This window comes from Augochlora pura, chromosome 4, assembly GCF_028453695.1.
Source record: "Augochlora pura isolate Apur16 chromosome 4, APUR_v2.2.1, whole genome shotgun sequence".
In the NCBI taxonomy this organism is placed as follows: Eukaryota; Metazoa; Arthropoda; class Insecta; order Hymenoptera; family Halictidae; genus Augochlora; species Augochlora pura.
Genome location: NC_135775.1, coordinates 22,381,685 through 22,398,222, shown reverse-complemented (window position 1 = coordinate 22,398,222; position 16,538 = coordinate 22,381,685). Strand labels below are relative to the sequence as shown.

Genomic DNA, 16,538 nt, shown 5'->3' with positions numbered 1-16,538 from the left:
TGGCGGTACATGAAAACCGTATCTAATCGTTCCGCCGTTTCCACGAGCGTCGGCGGTCCCGTCCACCGGCGGCGTCGCAGCCGTTGTTGTTCATCGTTTCTTCTTTTATTCAAACGCGAGCATCTTCAACGCCCGCGAGCGTCGGTCCGCGGCGAGCGCGTCTCTTTAACGGCTCTGAATAATTCGGCGATATTTACGGGAACGCGACGCGGATTCGATTGCTATGCGGATTTCGAATAGTGTTGCGTATTCTTATGCGCTTGCCACGATGCAGTTCGCTGAAACAATTCTCGTTTTATTCTCGTCTAAGTTATTTCTTATTTTTGGGAGTCGTATTGTACAGAATTTCGTTACTTTTCTTATTCTTTTTATGAGAGAATGAGTGTTATATTTACTATGATTAGACTTTGGTAAATTCGATTTTTGATATAGAAGGAATATATAAGTGTTTGAAGACGTTCATTTTTAATCGTTATTTGAAGATATAGCAACATCTTGCTAAGGAACATTTATATCAAAATTCTCTGTGTAAAGATATATAATTCTTGAAACAATATGCAACAAATAGATTTTATTTTTAGTGATCGTTTTGCTTTCAAACTCTTTTCTCGCACAGTGATCCACAATTCGCTCGACGATCCCGTCGACTCCGAATAGTTCGAGACTTGTCCGAAAGGAAAGGCGTCCGATCGGAAGCGGCGAGTCTCGATTTCACGATCTAAATAGCATAAAGCGCTGTTAGAACAATCGCGGCCGAATCGTTCCGCTGAAACAATGCCCAGGAGCACGAAGGACGTTCGACGGAAGCGTCGCGGGGGCCTTGACTATGTCAGTGAAAAAAAGACAAGAGAGTGAGAGAGGGAGAGGGAGAGAGAGAGAGAGAGGAAGAGAGAAAATGGAAAATTCCCCGGCGGCCGGAAGTCGTGCGCGTACGCAGGACACGCGAGTGCGCGCGATCGTTGCGCGATCGGTGGTATACCCCCGTTGAAATTTGTGCGGCGAATTACGGTGGATCGTTGAAATGAAAACCCGGGGGGAACCATTAGTTGCGCCGGTATTAATCGTCGACGGGATCCGAGCGTAGATCGACGTCGATTCCTCGAACGCTAAGAATGCGACGACGCCATAGCCGTGTAATCGATCGAGGATCCTGCGACTTCTCGAGAGCGTCGTTACCGTCGGTGCCTCAAGGACGCCGAAGGCGTTCCGTCTCGTTGCCGAGGATAATGCAGCGTTTCAGGATTCTAAACTCAGTGGTCAGTGTTGATTTCTAAGCCGACGATCGCAGGATACGGCCGCATGGTCGACGAATAATCGATTTCCTCCTACCCGGCCCCCCCCTCTCTCTCTCTCTCTCTCTCTCTCTCTTCGCGGAGCTTGTGCCTCCGCCTCTCGCGCACGCTTACCCGTTTTACCCGCCTCCGGGTGTTTAATATAAACACGTACCGCTGAGTCATTCTAGGTGCACCGTACATTATTCACAATTTATGTCAGCTTTGCATTCTAATATCGGGTCACCAGCAACGATCGTTTTTAACCAGAGGTTTCCTATGGTACCGCGCACCGGCCGCCGTCTTCTTCCACTTCGCGCGACGACGACGGTGTCGAACCTCCATCCAGATCGATTCTCAGAAGCGTAGGTCCATGGCTTCGCGAAGTCTCTCGCTTTGTCTATGTATATATTTATCTATTTATTTAATTCTCCTCGCGGCTTGCCCTCTGCTGAATGATTCTGATTCGTTCAGAGATTTTAACAGTATCATCGATCGTTTGTCATATTTCTGACTATTTCGGCATGTTGCTAGATTTCGAAATTTTCTATTTATCCTCGCTATATTCGTGGCGCTCAATTTTTGATAAAATTTCTGACCAGTTCGATTCGTCACAATATTCTTTATACCTTGAAATTAGTGCGAATTTTTAGCGAAACGTTCGATTCTTTAGAATTCAGCCTGGGATTTCTCATTCTCTGAATTCCTTCTGAACATCTCTGATTCTACGAATTCCTCTCCAAGATTTCTGATTCTTTGAATCTTTCCTGATAATTTCTGATTCATTGAATTCTTTCTGAAATTTCTGATTTCTTGAATTCTTTCTGAAATTTCTGATTTCTTGAATTCTTTCTGAAATTTCTGATTCATTGAATTCTTTCTGAAATTTCTGATTCATTGAATTCTTTCTGAAATTTCTGATTTCTTGAATTCTTTCTGAAATTTCTGATTTCTTGAATTTTTTCTGAAAATCTCTGATTTCTTGAATTCCTTCTGAAAATCTCTGTTTTATTGAATTCCTTCTGAAAATCTCTGATTTCTTGAATTTTTTCTGAAATTCTCCGATTCTTTGAATTCCGCCTGAAAATCTCTGATTCCTCAAATTCCTCCTGAAAATCTCTGTTTCCTAAAATTCCTCCAAAATATCCCCAATTCTCCAAACTCCTCCAAAATATTTCTACTACCACAGACAAGATTTTGATGTAGCAGCCGTCGAGTGCTCCTCGATCAAATCTTCTCGATCGCCGGTCGATCCTACCCAAAGAATCCTCCGTTTCGTACACCTCCGGCCAGTTCGAAGAATAACGAACGATTCAAGGAACGAGTCTCGGTGAGTCATCCAGCGAAATCCACCGGAAGATCTGCTCGGCCCACACGCGCCGGCATGGCTTGCATGTGCAAGCAGATGCACGCACCGATGCAGATTCAGGGGCCACTGTCTCGTCGGTGGGTACGGTACCGCGCGTGATCCTTGATCCAGGATCATTGGATACGTATATGAAACTTAACGCTTTCTATACTTAAAAGCCTGTTAAGAAGCTCCTCGATTGCCTTGCCATAGCAAAACTTATCTTAATCCTTTTCTTTCGAATAGTAATCTCGATGGACGTTGGATTATGCTTCTCGGCGGTCCGAGTGACAACTAATATTACTTTTTCAGAGACCCTTTTCCAGAAATCTTACGTAGAAGAATAGGAATTTAAAGGAAATTAGAGATCTAATATTTTTAGGTATTTAAAGATCTAGGATGTTGAGAATCTAGAGGATCTAGAGATTCGCGAGCTCGAAAGATCGCAAAGACTCCGTCGCTCCGTATTCAAGGACGCGAAATTCGAACGGCTTTCGAAATTGCTAGCCGGACGAATAAAAAGACCGCTTCGAAATTACAAGTTCGAAGTCGAAGGAGCAGCATTGAAATTCCAGAACCTAAGAAGCCGGTAGCTCAGAGTTAAAGCACTTTTCGCTGGGATAACTCGAGGCTTTCCGTGCAACCAGGGTTGAAAGGTGGCGGAAAGCGCTGTCCGCCATTAAGGCTACACAATGTTCAATTACATTCAGCGTGTTCAATCGCGAGTAAATGATAGTACTGTCCCTAAACGTTGAAACGAGCGACCGCGACCACGCATCGTAACCCTCTCCTGTAAAGACGGAAAACACGCGATAATTCATATTCACGATTAACTCGAAACCTCGGCTAGTTAGCGTTCCGATGCACCGGTATAATTGCATCCTGACAGCGAATGGATTTACACTTCTGCTTGGGGATAGCCAGCTTCTGCCAATATCATTCCCTCTAATCAACCGATTAAACGCATTATTCATCCGTTCGCTTCTCTCGAATCGACGGTCCCCGTCGTGCTCGCTGCTGTTTTGCTTTGTTTATGCGTAACCGTGCGGTAATTGTGGGCCGGCCTTTTCGTTTAGCTCGCATCAACGGGTATAATGGGCCTTAGGAAGTGCTCAAATTGAATCGCTGTCGTCGGGCAAGCACCGTTCGCAAAATACGCAGGATCGGATCTCTAGGGCATAATTCATTAATTTAAGTAAGTCCCGAGGGTTATATTAAATATTTTTGACACTTTTGGAGCAACTTTCGAACTGTTGCATACCTCTTTTAAGTTCAAAGGAGAGGCTAAAATGTTTTATTCATTTTAAAAGGCATTTAATTAAAATACAATGTAATCGAACGACTGTGTAATTAAAATATAATTATATCACTATATAATCGAAATACAATCAAATCGATTCACTAAATAACCAAAACACAGTCTAATGAAATTGTAAAATTCCGTAACAATTCAACGAGATATGTCCAACCCTTTTCCCCCATAAAATCCTCAGAATTCGAGGCGACGATCATCGAACCTGAAGAACACCCAAGCACCCAGTTTCGAAAGAACGAAAGTCATCTCGTAGCCAGGTGAAAAAGGTGGCGATACGAAGGCGCAGGACCGCATAAAATTACATCGGGGCGCTCGGTGCAACGAATCGGCTTCGTCGGTGGTAAGGGCTTGGCGAAACAAAGCCTAATAAAGGTCCGCGAACGAGGTGGAACGAGGAAGACAGAGAGACCGTAGGAAGGAGCCACGGGTGAACAAAGAAGGCTCTTCTTCTCGAAGACAGTTCGAGGCGACCGTCCCGCGAGCTCTCTCGGTCCTAAGCGTTGCCTGTACGAGAGCCTCCCACTTGCGCATTATGCGAGGAGATACCCTATCTGTTGGCAGAGGAACGTTTTCCCGTTCTTTTCTGCGGCGCATGCCTGATCCCTGACCCCGGGCTGCGATCTCGGCCCAAAGACCCTCCTCCCTACCCTCGCGATCCCGGGCCCACGCGCCGTAACACGGCCCTGAGACCATCGTGCCCTTCTTTCTGGCTCTGGTCAGCTCGCGTTATCAATTTTTTTTTCCTACCCCTGATCACTTCGTTACACCCTTGATTGATCATAAAGGGTGCTGGACCAATGCGTCCGTGCATTTTTTAAAACGCGAGAAATTGACGCTCTTTAAAACTGGGCTAAATCACTTGCATTCTTCTTTAAATGTTATTTTTTAAGTATATTTATTTCTTTAAATTTTGCTGTCTCTTTTTTGAGAAAATTCAAATAATTTAGACCAGTTAAATATAATTTTTTGGAGAAGGTCTCTAAATATTTTCTTTGGTATCTAATTTAAATAGGAATTATGAAAAAATACAGGTTTAAACGAGCAGATTTTAATAGCGAAATTGACAGGGATTTTTAAGCGACGTGACATTATTTTGTCCGATTATTGGACTGCAGATTTAATTAATTCGTAATAAAAGCTGGAGTAAGAATTTAAGAAACCGTAACAACCATGTACACTTCCTTGAAATTATTACAGAAGTTAATCTAACAGGAAATAAATTTCTGTTTCATTCTTGTTCCTTGCAGACTATATTTATATTTTTTTGACGATTATAATGTAATAATTAAATTTCGATAGAGATAGTAAGGTACATAGAGTAGCCAAAAATTTATTTCCGTCTGTGATCATTTTATTAAATCATGGAAAATAGAATAATTTTCTGAAGCGTCTAAAGAGTAATTGTTACGATTTAATCAAGCTTTACAATTGGCTACATAAGTCTACATAATTGTCTGCATAAGGATGAACTGAGAAACCACCGCCACAGTGATCACGAGGTTAAAAAACGCTACTGGTAGCGTCCACTAAGTTCGACGATTCTGATTAATAATAATTACTAATAAATAGTCCACGCAACTTGAGGACTGACTAATAGTCGACGGAAAGTCGTCAGCCAGCAACGATAGAGATCAGTGAACGTGAAGAAGAAAAGGAAGCAATGAAAAGACACACTTCTATCTCTGCCTCCTCTTTGAACTCTCATCTTTCTAGCTCTCGACGCCTCTAAACGTAGTGTTTATAATTTTCATTCGCGATTCTCTCATTATTACGCCTATCTATTCTCTCTCTCTCTCTCTCTCTCTCTCTCTCTTTCTCTCTCTATCTCTCTGTATGTCTCATTTTCATTACATGACGTTGACTGCAATATTGTACTTGTGTCGTTTTCAGGTGACCCCATGATAACATCCTCTCTGAAGGGTAAGTGACAAAACGACAGCTCATTCTGTCCTCTTTTTTTTTCTTTTTTTTTTCTTTACGAAAGAACAACTTGTTTTTTGGTTTCATCGTTTATGTTTATTATTCGACTCTGCATCCAGCCACTCTCCCACGGCCGCTGTCATTCCTCCCGTCGAACGACAGATCCACGGGATCACCGCGTGGATCATCGTTTAATCGGACTTTCCCCGTGCACCTTCCGGAACGAGGACAATAGTGGGACGTGTCTCTCATTTGCATGAGTTTTTTTTCTCCTCTCCTCTACCCTCCTCCCCCACGGTTTTCCACTGTTCACGCTTTACATACTTTCGTACACACACACGCATACACACACGCGGACACACTACAGTTAGAGGAAAATGGTGGAAATTCAATTCGGTGTCGAGAAACTTGGATTTTCGATCGGCAAAACTCTTTCGTCAATTTCTTGTATTTTGAACTGTAGACGACTTGAAAACTTTTAACACGATGACATTTTAGAATTTTTCAACTTTTGTTTTCAATTGTTTCGCCTAATATTTCAGTCCAATATTTCGGTCTACTTTTTTACTTAATTACAAAATTACTCCGAGAAGAAAGAGTCTTGCCCGATATTTAACAATAAACAAATCGTAACACTTGCTGTATTCTTGTTCAATGATCTACAACTCTCGATCTTCTTCACACGTTCTCTAAGATCTATATCTAAAAATTGAGAAATTTCGAGCAGAGAAAATGATTGAACAAAGGAAACAACTCGTAGATAGAAATTGAATTTCCCGCCGGAGAATGAACTTAGGCAGGGGCGTAGATAGAAGCTTGTGCACCCCTTTAGAGAAGAATAGTGGATCGAGGGATCGATCGTAGTTGCAAAGTAGCGTATCACAGATGACACGATCACACGGTTGTTATCGGAGCACGAGTACCTCCTAGCGTTCAGTTAGATAGCGAGCATAGACTATACATTGCGATGGTACAGGATGTTCCAAAATAATTCATAATCAGGAAAGAGGAGTTCCTGAGATCATTTCAAGTAACTTTTTCCTTTACAAAAATGTTCTCCGAAGCGTCGTTAATGAGTTATTAACGAAAATCATTGACCAATGAGAGACGAGCTCGGCTGACGCAAAGCAGCCGAATTTGCCTCGCGTCAGTTGATCTTGTCTCTGATTGGTCCCAGTTTTTCGTAAATAACTCATAAACGAAGCTGCGGATTGCATTTTTGCTAAGGAAAAAGTTGCTTCAAATCACCTCACGTACCCTCTCTTCCAAATTGTTAAACATTTTTGGGACACCCTGTACATAAGCGCTGCATTTTGTCCACCTGGCAAGGTAACATCGATCCACGAAAACATATCTGATCAGGCCGCTCTGCATAGATCATTTTTCGCGATCGACGTACCTTGCTCTCCCTGTAACTGATTCTCACTGATTGGTTGATTTTATTGACGAGTGACTAAAAATGATCGAGATAGCCCAAATATGGGAATCATCTCCGATCTATCAACGTGGTTTCTCCCGGCAAACCAGGGAGCTGCGAAATCAGAAAAATTCTCAATTTCTTTGGAAAGCATTGCAAAATGTCTGGGAAATTCTGTTTTGGGTTCGGCATAGAAAAAAATGCCGATGAATTGCACGATGTGGTTAGTATTCAGCGATGAATACTATACCGGGTGGATGAGAGAATTGGGTCCTTCGACGCTGAAGCATGTTGGGTCAGACGATCGAGGGACGGACACGATTATTTCGTTGATCTTTACAGGTGGCCCGAGACTTTGTGAATTTTGTAAAAGTCTGGAATTTCGCGAACATTGTTGCATAAACCCGGCGGGACTGCCCCGATAAATATTAATGCACCGGCAAGTTAAAAGCCTCTGAAAAATCGTCGTGCTGAATTATTAATGATCGCGGCCGTAATATGCCGTAGATAAATATCCATTGAAATCAAGATTAATCAGCTCGTTAACCAGGCAACTTCTCATTTTCACACGTTCAACGGATCGCGGTGATTCACGATTAAAAATCACCTGTCGCGCCCGTCGATCCCGACGTTGCCAGAGGTGGATGTTTATGCAAATCCCGATTTTTACAGGTTGCATTGCGAAAGTGGTATTTACTCATCGACCGCTATCGCGTTGAACAGCAATCTTATCCACAGTGTTGAAAATTACAGGTGTCGGTAATAAAAATCGACGAATCGTTAACAGATTAAACAATCAACTTCTACGCCGGCATGGATAAGCTAAACTTCAATTCGCATTTAATTCTTTAACCATAATTCAATCATATAAAATACTTTATTTAAATAAAATTTTTTAACTCTTTGAAATAGAAAAGCATTTAAAGAATCGAAAATGAAACAGAAATACTTCTGCTCTTTTAATCGCTTTGATAAAACAGCAATGTTATTCGATGTTCCCAATGCGTTTACATTTTGCCATTCGCTTCTAGCATCTCTTTTGTTACGATAAATGCAAGTAATTAAATAAAAGAAAAGCGGTTCGCAGAATCGCGACGGAGGCTCCGCGCCGCGCGAGAAATAATTGAAATCGCCATCGCGGCGCGATCGTCGCAGTTACCGCGGCGCGGATGCGCGATTAATAACGCCGCGACTTATAAATTATTGACGCTGGTGCACGGTGAATTAATGCACATATTAACGCAAGCCTTTTGTTCGATGGCCACCGGCCAATCCCGTCCGACGTCCGTTCCGCGGAAACTTTGCTCTCGCTGAAACGGGAAACCGCGAGGAGGTTGTACGCGTCAATCTAATCACGACGAGCATAATCGCGGGATTCGAACGAGCCGTATTAATTCCTTTGGACACTCCCACGAAATTCTAGAACTGCGACATTGTTTCTTGTTAGTCGCACGTTCTTCCAGAATGGGAGATATCGACTCGTACGTAGGAAAACGATTTCTCTGCCAAGCGCTAGAGCCTTTCAATGCGTGATTAATGGTCAGCAATAATTTGGTGGAAAATTATCGTTGCAACTGTTACAACTAATATATTAAAATATTAAATTAAATTATTACGTTATATTAAAATTATTGTTAATATGATATATTAGATTTGTTGATAATAAAGGGATGTCTTGGTCCAAAGAAATATTCACAATTGAAGAAGACATCTGCAGCACTTGCTCTACGTCACACCATATAATAAAACGCTGTGTCAATTATTTCTCATTACTATGAAGTGTTTTAAAAAATATCTCGGTATAGTCCGAGGATGCTCTTTCGCAGTAAAAAATATTTCAGCTCCATATCTTCGCTAATTTCTTCCAGAGAAATTCATTAAGATCACCGGTACGACGATTCTGCGATCGCAGATATAATAATCAATTGAAAGAAATAAACGCTGAATACGTGACTGCGTCAACCTGTGTTGCAACTTTTGAACAAATCTCCGATAATTCCCCCGGTGTAACGAGAGTTCGAAGCTAACCGATCAGCGTCACGACAGCGAACGCGTTAAATCATCGGCCGGACACACGGCCGCTCGGTAGAGCAAACGATTTGTGCGCCGGGCGCAGGCTCGCGGCACGGAAAGTGTATCGGGGGGGATCGCACGATTCCCGGCCCATGCGGAGAGCATGTTTCTCGGCGAACGTACGCCCAGATATTCTCGTTTCACCGACAACATCGCTGCTCCTACATTTTATCTGGCAAACGATGTGGCAATGCCGTGTTATGGCCTAGCCTCTCTCGGCTGACGTTATGGAAGGATAATCCCATGCGGTCGACGCTTGGGTCTCAGATTTCCGCGCGGCGACCATAATCTCGCCGTGGGGAAACGAGAGGATAGCCGGTTCGCCTCTTGTCCCGTGTAAACGCGGCCGGTTCCAGAAAAATTGCGGGATACTTAAGAAATTAACAAGACACCGGGGATTAGGGCCGCCGTTGTGGGGGACACGCGCGGCCCTTGCGCCTACGTTCTGTCCTCGGACCGTACCGTTTCCTGTGATTTTTTCGTCGGTCGGAGCTGATTTCTCGCTGAACTCCTCGAAGAATACCGCTGCGATTTTTGTAGGTCAATTGCGTTGCTATAAAATTGGTATAAAAATCAGGGTAAAAAGGGTTGATATTGCTGAGAGCAGAAAGATCTTTTCGTTCCTGGAATCGATGACAAAAATTAACATTGTGGAAATAAGAAGGAATTATTCCATCGAAGATCCTGCAAAAATAACTAAAGGAGTTAACCCTTCGTGGAAGAGGACTTTTTCCAGCTGTAGAAATGTCTTCCTCGGTGAACTAGATTGTGCGTTAAACGCTGGAATAACTGAACAGGTTACAATAAAAAGGAACAATATGTATTTATAATAAAAAAGGAATAGCATAAAATACATCGTCCTAAACCACTTAAAGTAATGATCGCGTTACTACTTAAATAATTCAGAGAAGGTGCTAATGTCAACGCAATACCCGCATCTTGCCATCATCAAGCACATTCGTCTTTTTCGCGAAGATGCTCAGCGCCGCGATGATAGAGATTTTCTGAGATCGGCGTCCATATTGACAAGTAATCTCAGTTTTCCATGGTCCAGGCGGCGGAATCGTAAAGACGATGATTGGAAAATCGCCCGAAGCGGATCCGACGCCGCGTTTCGCCATCGCCAGCACGCTGAATCGAACCGATGAAACGATCGAGTGCGAGCCGAAACGGGGATACACTCGGCTATCAGCGCGCACTGTTATTATCATTATCATTATTATTATCATCGTGCGTAATTATACGTCGACGTTAACGAGCCGCCACGGTCGTAATGATGGAAAACCGTTTAAATAACAGGACGTCGTCGGGGGCGGGGGGAACCGGGGAGGGAGGTAATGAAGCCGCGTCCACACAGCTGTCAGTCGGAGAAGACGTGTTTCCAGCGAAAACCGGTCGTTAGATTCCTATAATGCATTATATCGTCGGGATCTACGTTGGATCGCGCGAACGCCGAACGCTCTCTGGCGCGTCGCGTCGCCTCGTCCCGGCTTCAACCCCCTCGCGAAATCAATCTGGACGGGCATTTATTCAATCACGTGTTAAACGTCTTTCGCGCGTCGCAATTAGCCGAGGCGTTTTTATTCTCGCCTCTCTCGCGCGTTTGGTAATTGATAGAAACACGCTTTCATTATTTACAAGGGCTTCTCCGCTATGTGGTCCACCGATGGCGACTCCATGACGATGATAGTTGCTAATCTTATGGGGAATGTTTCTCTAAAGTCTCAAAGTCGCAACCACCTTTGACGGATCTTCGAAATGTCGGAAATGATACGAGAAGGATGTTTATTCTTTATGAAAATTGTTTAAGAAATTAGTTTCTCTTTTCTGTTTTTAAATAACATTTCTGTTTTTATTGTAAGAATGGTCCCTGGAGGGTTTTAAATTGAGTAAAAATTTCCTAAAGACTATGGTTCATTTTCTATAGTCCTCGAAAACATTATAATTGGTGTTTCAAAGATTTCAAAACTCCTCAAGTTTGCATCATCACTCTGACAGATCTGTAAAATATCGAAAATGTTACCAGAAGAATTTCCACCCTTATAAAAATATTTCTGCACCCTCAGCCTCCCTTTAAAAAATCTTCAAACTCGAATCTCGTATTCGTGGTCCTCAAAAATGTCACAAATAGTATCAAAAGGATCTTCAGCTTCATAAAAAGATCTTTGCACCCTCAGCCTCCCCCTAAAAAATTTCCAATCTCTAGTTTCATACCCTTGGTCCTCAAAAACAATTGGTATCTCAAAGGCATAATAACTTCTCAGTTATTCACCATCCCTCCGACTGACCTCTAAAACGTTACAGATATTAGACAAAGATCTCCACCCCTGTAAAAAAATCTCTGCAGTCCCAACATCCTTTTATCCCCGCCAAAACCGGCGAGAACAGACCCCAAAGTCATTCCAAGCCTGGAAAAAGATCCCATCGTCCCGCCGGCCGGTTCCAAAAACGTCAGGGTCGTTTCCCGAAGGGTTTCCACCCACTCGCCTCACGGCCGTAGCCAATTACAGTTTACATAACGCCCATTGCCGCCTTCGATGATCGATCGGCCCGATCCGCGGCGATAATCATAATCTCGCGGGCGAGAAGAACGCGTCGCGCTGGGCTCACAATCAAACCGTTCCCCTTTTTAACGATTCGTGCGCTCGTCGGCGGATCCGGGCGACGGCAATTATATACCCGTTCCACGGTATCGGGAGAGGCCGCCCTGCCCCCCTCTCCCCCACCTCCCGATTGCATAATCGGGAACGAAAAATCGTCGGGATCGCGAGCGACGCGAAGGGGGTTCGCGTTCCGCGATAAGCGGGGCTAGAACGATTATATAAGGAATTTATTCATCGGAAAGGCGTCCTTAGTCGCCGGACCGTTCCCATTTCAATCGGCTCGCCGTGATTGATTATAATTACAAGCCTCTCGATCCGGCGGCGGCGGCCGAAGGCGAGCTTCACCTCGAGCGTGTGTAACGAGCCCGACGATTACCCGGCTCTCATTACGCCTGGGCAGACCGCGGCGGCGGTGGGTGGGGAGCACTGCCAACAAAAAGATCGATTCGTCGATCGCCGGGACCCACCGTCTTTGACACCGATCGGCTAACGAGACGATTCCCGGTTACCGGGAAATCGGCGCCGTTTCACGCTTTATTTCCACGGTATCGCGGCCAATTACCGCGGCGAGCCGGCAGCCGTTTTCCCCGCGATTGCTCGCGGATTATTGAGATATCGGGGGACGATCCTTTGGACGCGAGACGAAGTAGATAAAGAGTATTATTGTAGGAGCAATTCATTCTTTCATTTTACTGAAATTTTCTCTTTAACGCTGGGATTGATTTGAAGTCTAATTTATGATTATTAAAATTATGGAGTTACCTTCGCGAGGGTATGGAGATATGTATATTTATAATATATGGATCACGATAAATCTTTAGAAAAATCAATATATCTCTCTCTATACAGATACCTAATTATAGAGATATATACATTTATATTCGTTTCTTTCATCTCTCAAATTCTTTCAATTATTTTACCATAATTTTAAATCTTATTCGCTAAATAAATTCTTCTCACATTTTCATAATAGTACATATTATACAAGCAATGGCCTAGATTCAAATAAACCTAAATATATGCATAGCCTTTTTAAAAAACAGCTATCAATAGTCCGTAGCAAACAAAAGTACATTTAACACCTAGACCTATAACGTTAAATAAATAACATTATCCAAGCAAGTTTTGTAACGAAAACTTCCAAGCTAAATGAACTCCATCGATCCTTTTCGACCACCTAAGTGCAAGCAATTTAATTTATTTCACCTGAAGTAAGCAGAGAGCCAACAGAAGACATAAACGACCAAGTAGGACGAATTGTCCCGTCGTCGGCGAAGAGAGCAACACGTCGACGATTCCGCCGGGCTAATTTCACAGCTGACGAGCAGATGTTGTCGGCGCGGCGAAACATTTACGTTACAGAACATGCGGGACGCGCTCTGTGCGCCTCACCGACACCTGACAATTAAAGATTCCGCGGAGCGAAACGATTTACGGAGCGTGCGCGCAAGATCGGCTCGATCTGTGTTTTAACAAATTATTTCGCGTCGTTTGATTTTAATCGATTCTTGTCCAGGCTGGATCGGCGTATGTCAAAACAACGAGAACATTTGAAGGATTTATTAATATATTATCTTCGACATGGTACAATGATGGAGGAAAGAAAGATAGAAAGAAACGTCTGCAGGATTAAATATATACAGCAGAGGGAATTTTTATTTTGCATAAAGACCAAGGTACGATCGTGAGAAATCTGTTTTTTTAGAAATTCGTGAATAAGACATCCCAGCCGCGATTAATTATGTTTACGTCGAAAAGATCCGCAGCTGTTAAATAGAATTCGCTGTGAAATATTGGATTCTTAAAATGTCAAAGGGTGGTATTTTTATTTTAGAGAGCGACGCGTTCAGTGTCGTAAAATATCGTCGAATACAATAAATCGTGCGAGATCGTTGAACATAAAGAATCATCGAAGATAGAGGATGGCCGAAGAAAGTACAGAAATCGAAAAAAGGAGCAAGGGTTAAACCCGTGTCCTCCCGATCGGCAAGAAAGATCGATGTAGCCGGGTCGGTGGATCCATTAAAGAAAGTAATCACGACGGAGCGCGGACCGACTGCTTTCACTTTTTATTTTCGCATACCTGATTTGAAACCTGTTAAGAAAAGAGACCCAGCTGGCGCGGCGGAGAGGGCAGGGGAGGGGAGGGCTTAGCCCAATTATTTCTTGAAAAATATACGGCCGTTTCTTTTTTCGCGGAATGCCGGGCTCGGCAGCGGTTCCCGTGTCGCGACACCAATTAAACGCGGGCCCCCGTGATTGTTGTTCGGTCGCGCTCTGCGATCGAGTGCAGGAAATCGACGGCGAATCGAGAATTACCGCGAGAAAGAGAGAAGGAGAGAGAGAGAGACTGTCTATGCTCGAAGACCAACAAGAGCGTCGGAGAGCCTAGAAACCGGACAAGTTCGAACGCCTGACAAATGCATATGTTTTAATAATCCGCGTGCCAGTGACGTCTTTGATCGCCGCCCGCAGACTTTCTGTTTTCATATGGAAATAACTAAATTATTTATAGGTTACGTAGAATAGGTTACGGGTAAAAATTGTAGGAGAAGAGTGTATTTTGTTGATTAATTGAAAAATCGAAAGCAACCTTATGGAATCTGAGAGATTTATGAAATATCGTCCACTAAAAACAGAACAAGCTTGAATTTATCATAAAAAGATTACTAAATTATATTATATTAAAAATACAAGATTTACAAAATAAAAATTGTCAAAACGCGGACTCGTTAAATATTTTAAGAATCGAATAGGAACCTTATGAAACCAATTTGAGATATCTACAAATGGTTAAAAATATATTAAAAATAAGAGACCAAAAGGCTAAACATTGTAGTAAAAAAACTGACACATCAACAAAATTAAATTCGTAAATAAGTGCAAGGAATGCATACTGTACAATTTACGTTTTTATTTTTTTAAAAATCGTATGCCTTAAAGTATTAATACTAGGCAACCTGTATACACCTGAGGTAAGTTTAAACAATTATAAAAATGTATAGAAACACTGTAGAAGCAAGCATTGGGTGCTTTAAATGAACATTCGACCCAGTCCAGGTTCGCGACAGCGGATTCGGCGTCCGTGGACCGGGCCAGACGTGAAAACGACAACTTTCGGCGGGTCACTTTCTCCTCCTAGTGAAATGCGCCCGGGCGGTTCCCCTACCGCGATTCCGGAATCGGGCGCCCGGCGAGGTCCGGCCGGCCCCGATTCCTTCTCGCTTTTTTTTCCTCCGTGGAAGGGCCCGCCTAAAATTGTTCGTTAAGTCGGCTACGAAAAGCGGAACGCGCCGAAACGGGACCGCTTTCTTTCGGCCGGGCACACCCGTTAGACGAGTTCCCTCGGCCATTCCTTCGTCCCCGTTAGATCTCGAATAAACCTGGACCCCGCGAGAGACGGTCTGTCGAAATTCGAGAGAAAAAGTCACGATTACAAACTTCGATGCTCTACGGTTCGTGTGATACGCTAAGCGGAACAATTTATCAAGCGACCACGTTTACTCGCGCGACGAGATAAAATAGGATTTTCTTTCGACTTCGTTGAACGAGGACACGTTCGTACTTAATTAAAGTAATAAAGATTGCTGTCACGGAGTCGTGAAAGTATGGCGATCGTTTAAAGAAATGAAAAGGTGAAATGATTAAAGAATTTCTTCTCGAATTAATAATTGATACTTTGATTACTAAATTTATTACGTTCCTTTTAAAAGGCGTAATATTTCAACGAGTCGAACTCTTTGCTTTGGAAAAAAAGAGATAGAAAATAATAGATATATATATATATAACAATTACGATAAATAGCGATAATAATAACCAATAATCGTGAAATCGTTACTGTAATCCCAATTCGACAAATGACTGTTATTTCGATTTACGATAAATTCCGAAAATATTCCACGAAAGCTGCGAGGATCGTTCGAAGCGCCCGATCGATATGAGTCGGAGGAAGGTCCTCGATCGATCGATTACGAAATCTCGCGAAACGTGGTCGGTAGAGGTATCGGACAAACGATTCTCCGCGGGTCTCTTTCTCCTCGGTGGGCCGCGCTGGATGCCGGGAGTGAAAGGAAGCAGCCAGGATCAACAGGTTGTCTCGATTCCCCATTTCGTGCAGCATCGTTAGACCGTAGCTACAGTTTAACCTTTAGCCGGGAAACGAAAGCGTCTCTCTCTCCGGCGAGCATCGAGATCTCCGGGGTTCGATCCCGCGGAGGAAAGAAGCTCCACGGACGTGTGTTCGCTTTTAGCGGCTCGTTATTATTGTGCCGATCGAATTCGCCACGTTCTCCAGGCCACCGCCTTTGCACGCGCGACTCTCTCGACACAATTGACGTAATAACGCGTCGCTGTGTCGACGATCCCACAAGCGACGGAAAACTTTCGATCTAATTCGCGATCGAAGATCGACCGCGGATCATCTCCTTACAGAGAGTCAGAGAAATGTTCTCAAAGTTCGTAGAAATCGGAGGATGACGCCTGAGGTTGGAGTGATGGATAAAGGTTAAGAGGGAAGATCTCTCTTTCATTTCAAGATCTCTCTTCTTTAAATAAAATTATAACAAAGTAAATAAATCATTCTATCAGAAA

At 43.3% G+C, this 16,538-nt stretch overlaps 1 protein-coding gene across 3 annotated transcripts in view; it reads left to right on the top strand.

Annotated features, from left to right (window-relative positions):
- The window catches only part of LOC144469329 (hepatic leukemia factor-like), a 150,281-nt gene that overhangs the window by 45,603 nt on the left and 88,140 nt on the right, over positions 1-16,538 (top strand). For 2 of the 3 annotated variants that reach the window (XM_078179474.1, XM_078179473.1), the window contains exon 2: positions 5,825-5,854. The exons of the other annotated variant lie outside the window; for it this stretch is intronic. In XM_078179474.1, coding sequence (XP_078035600.1) covers positions 5,825-5,854 — 30 coding nt within the window. The remainder of the gene's footprint in view (positions 1-5,824; positions 5,855-16,538) is intronic. 3 annotated transcript variants of the gene reach the window in all.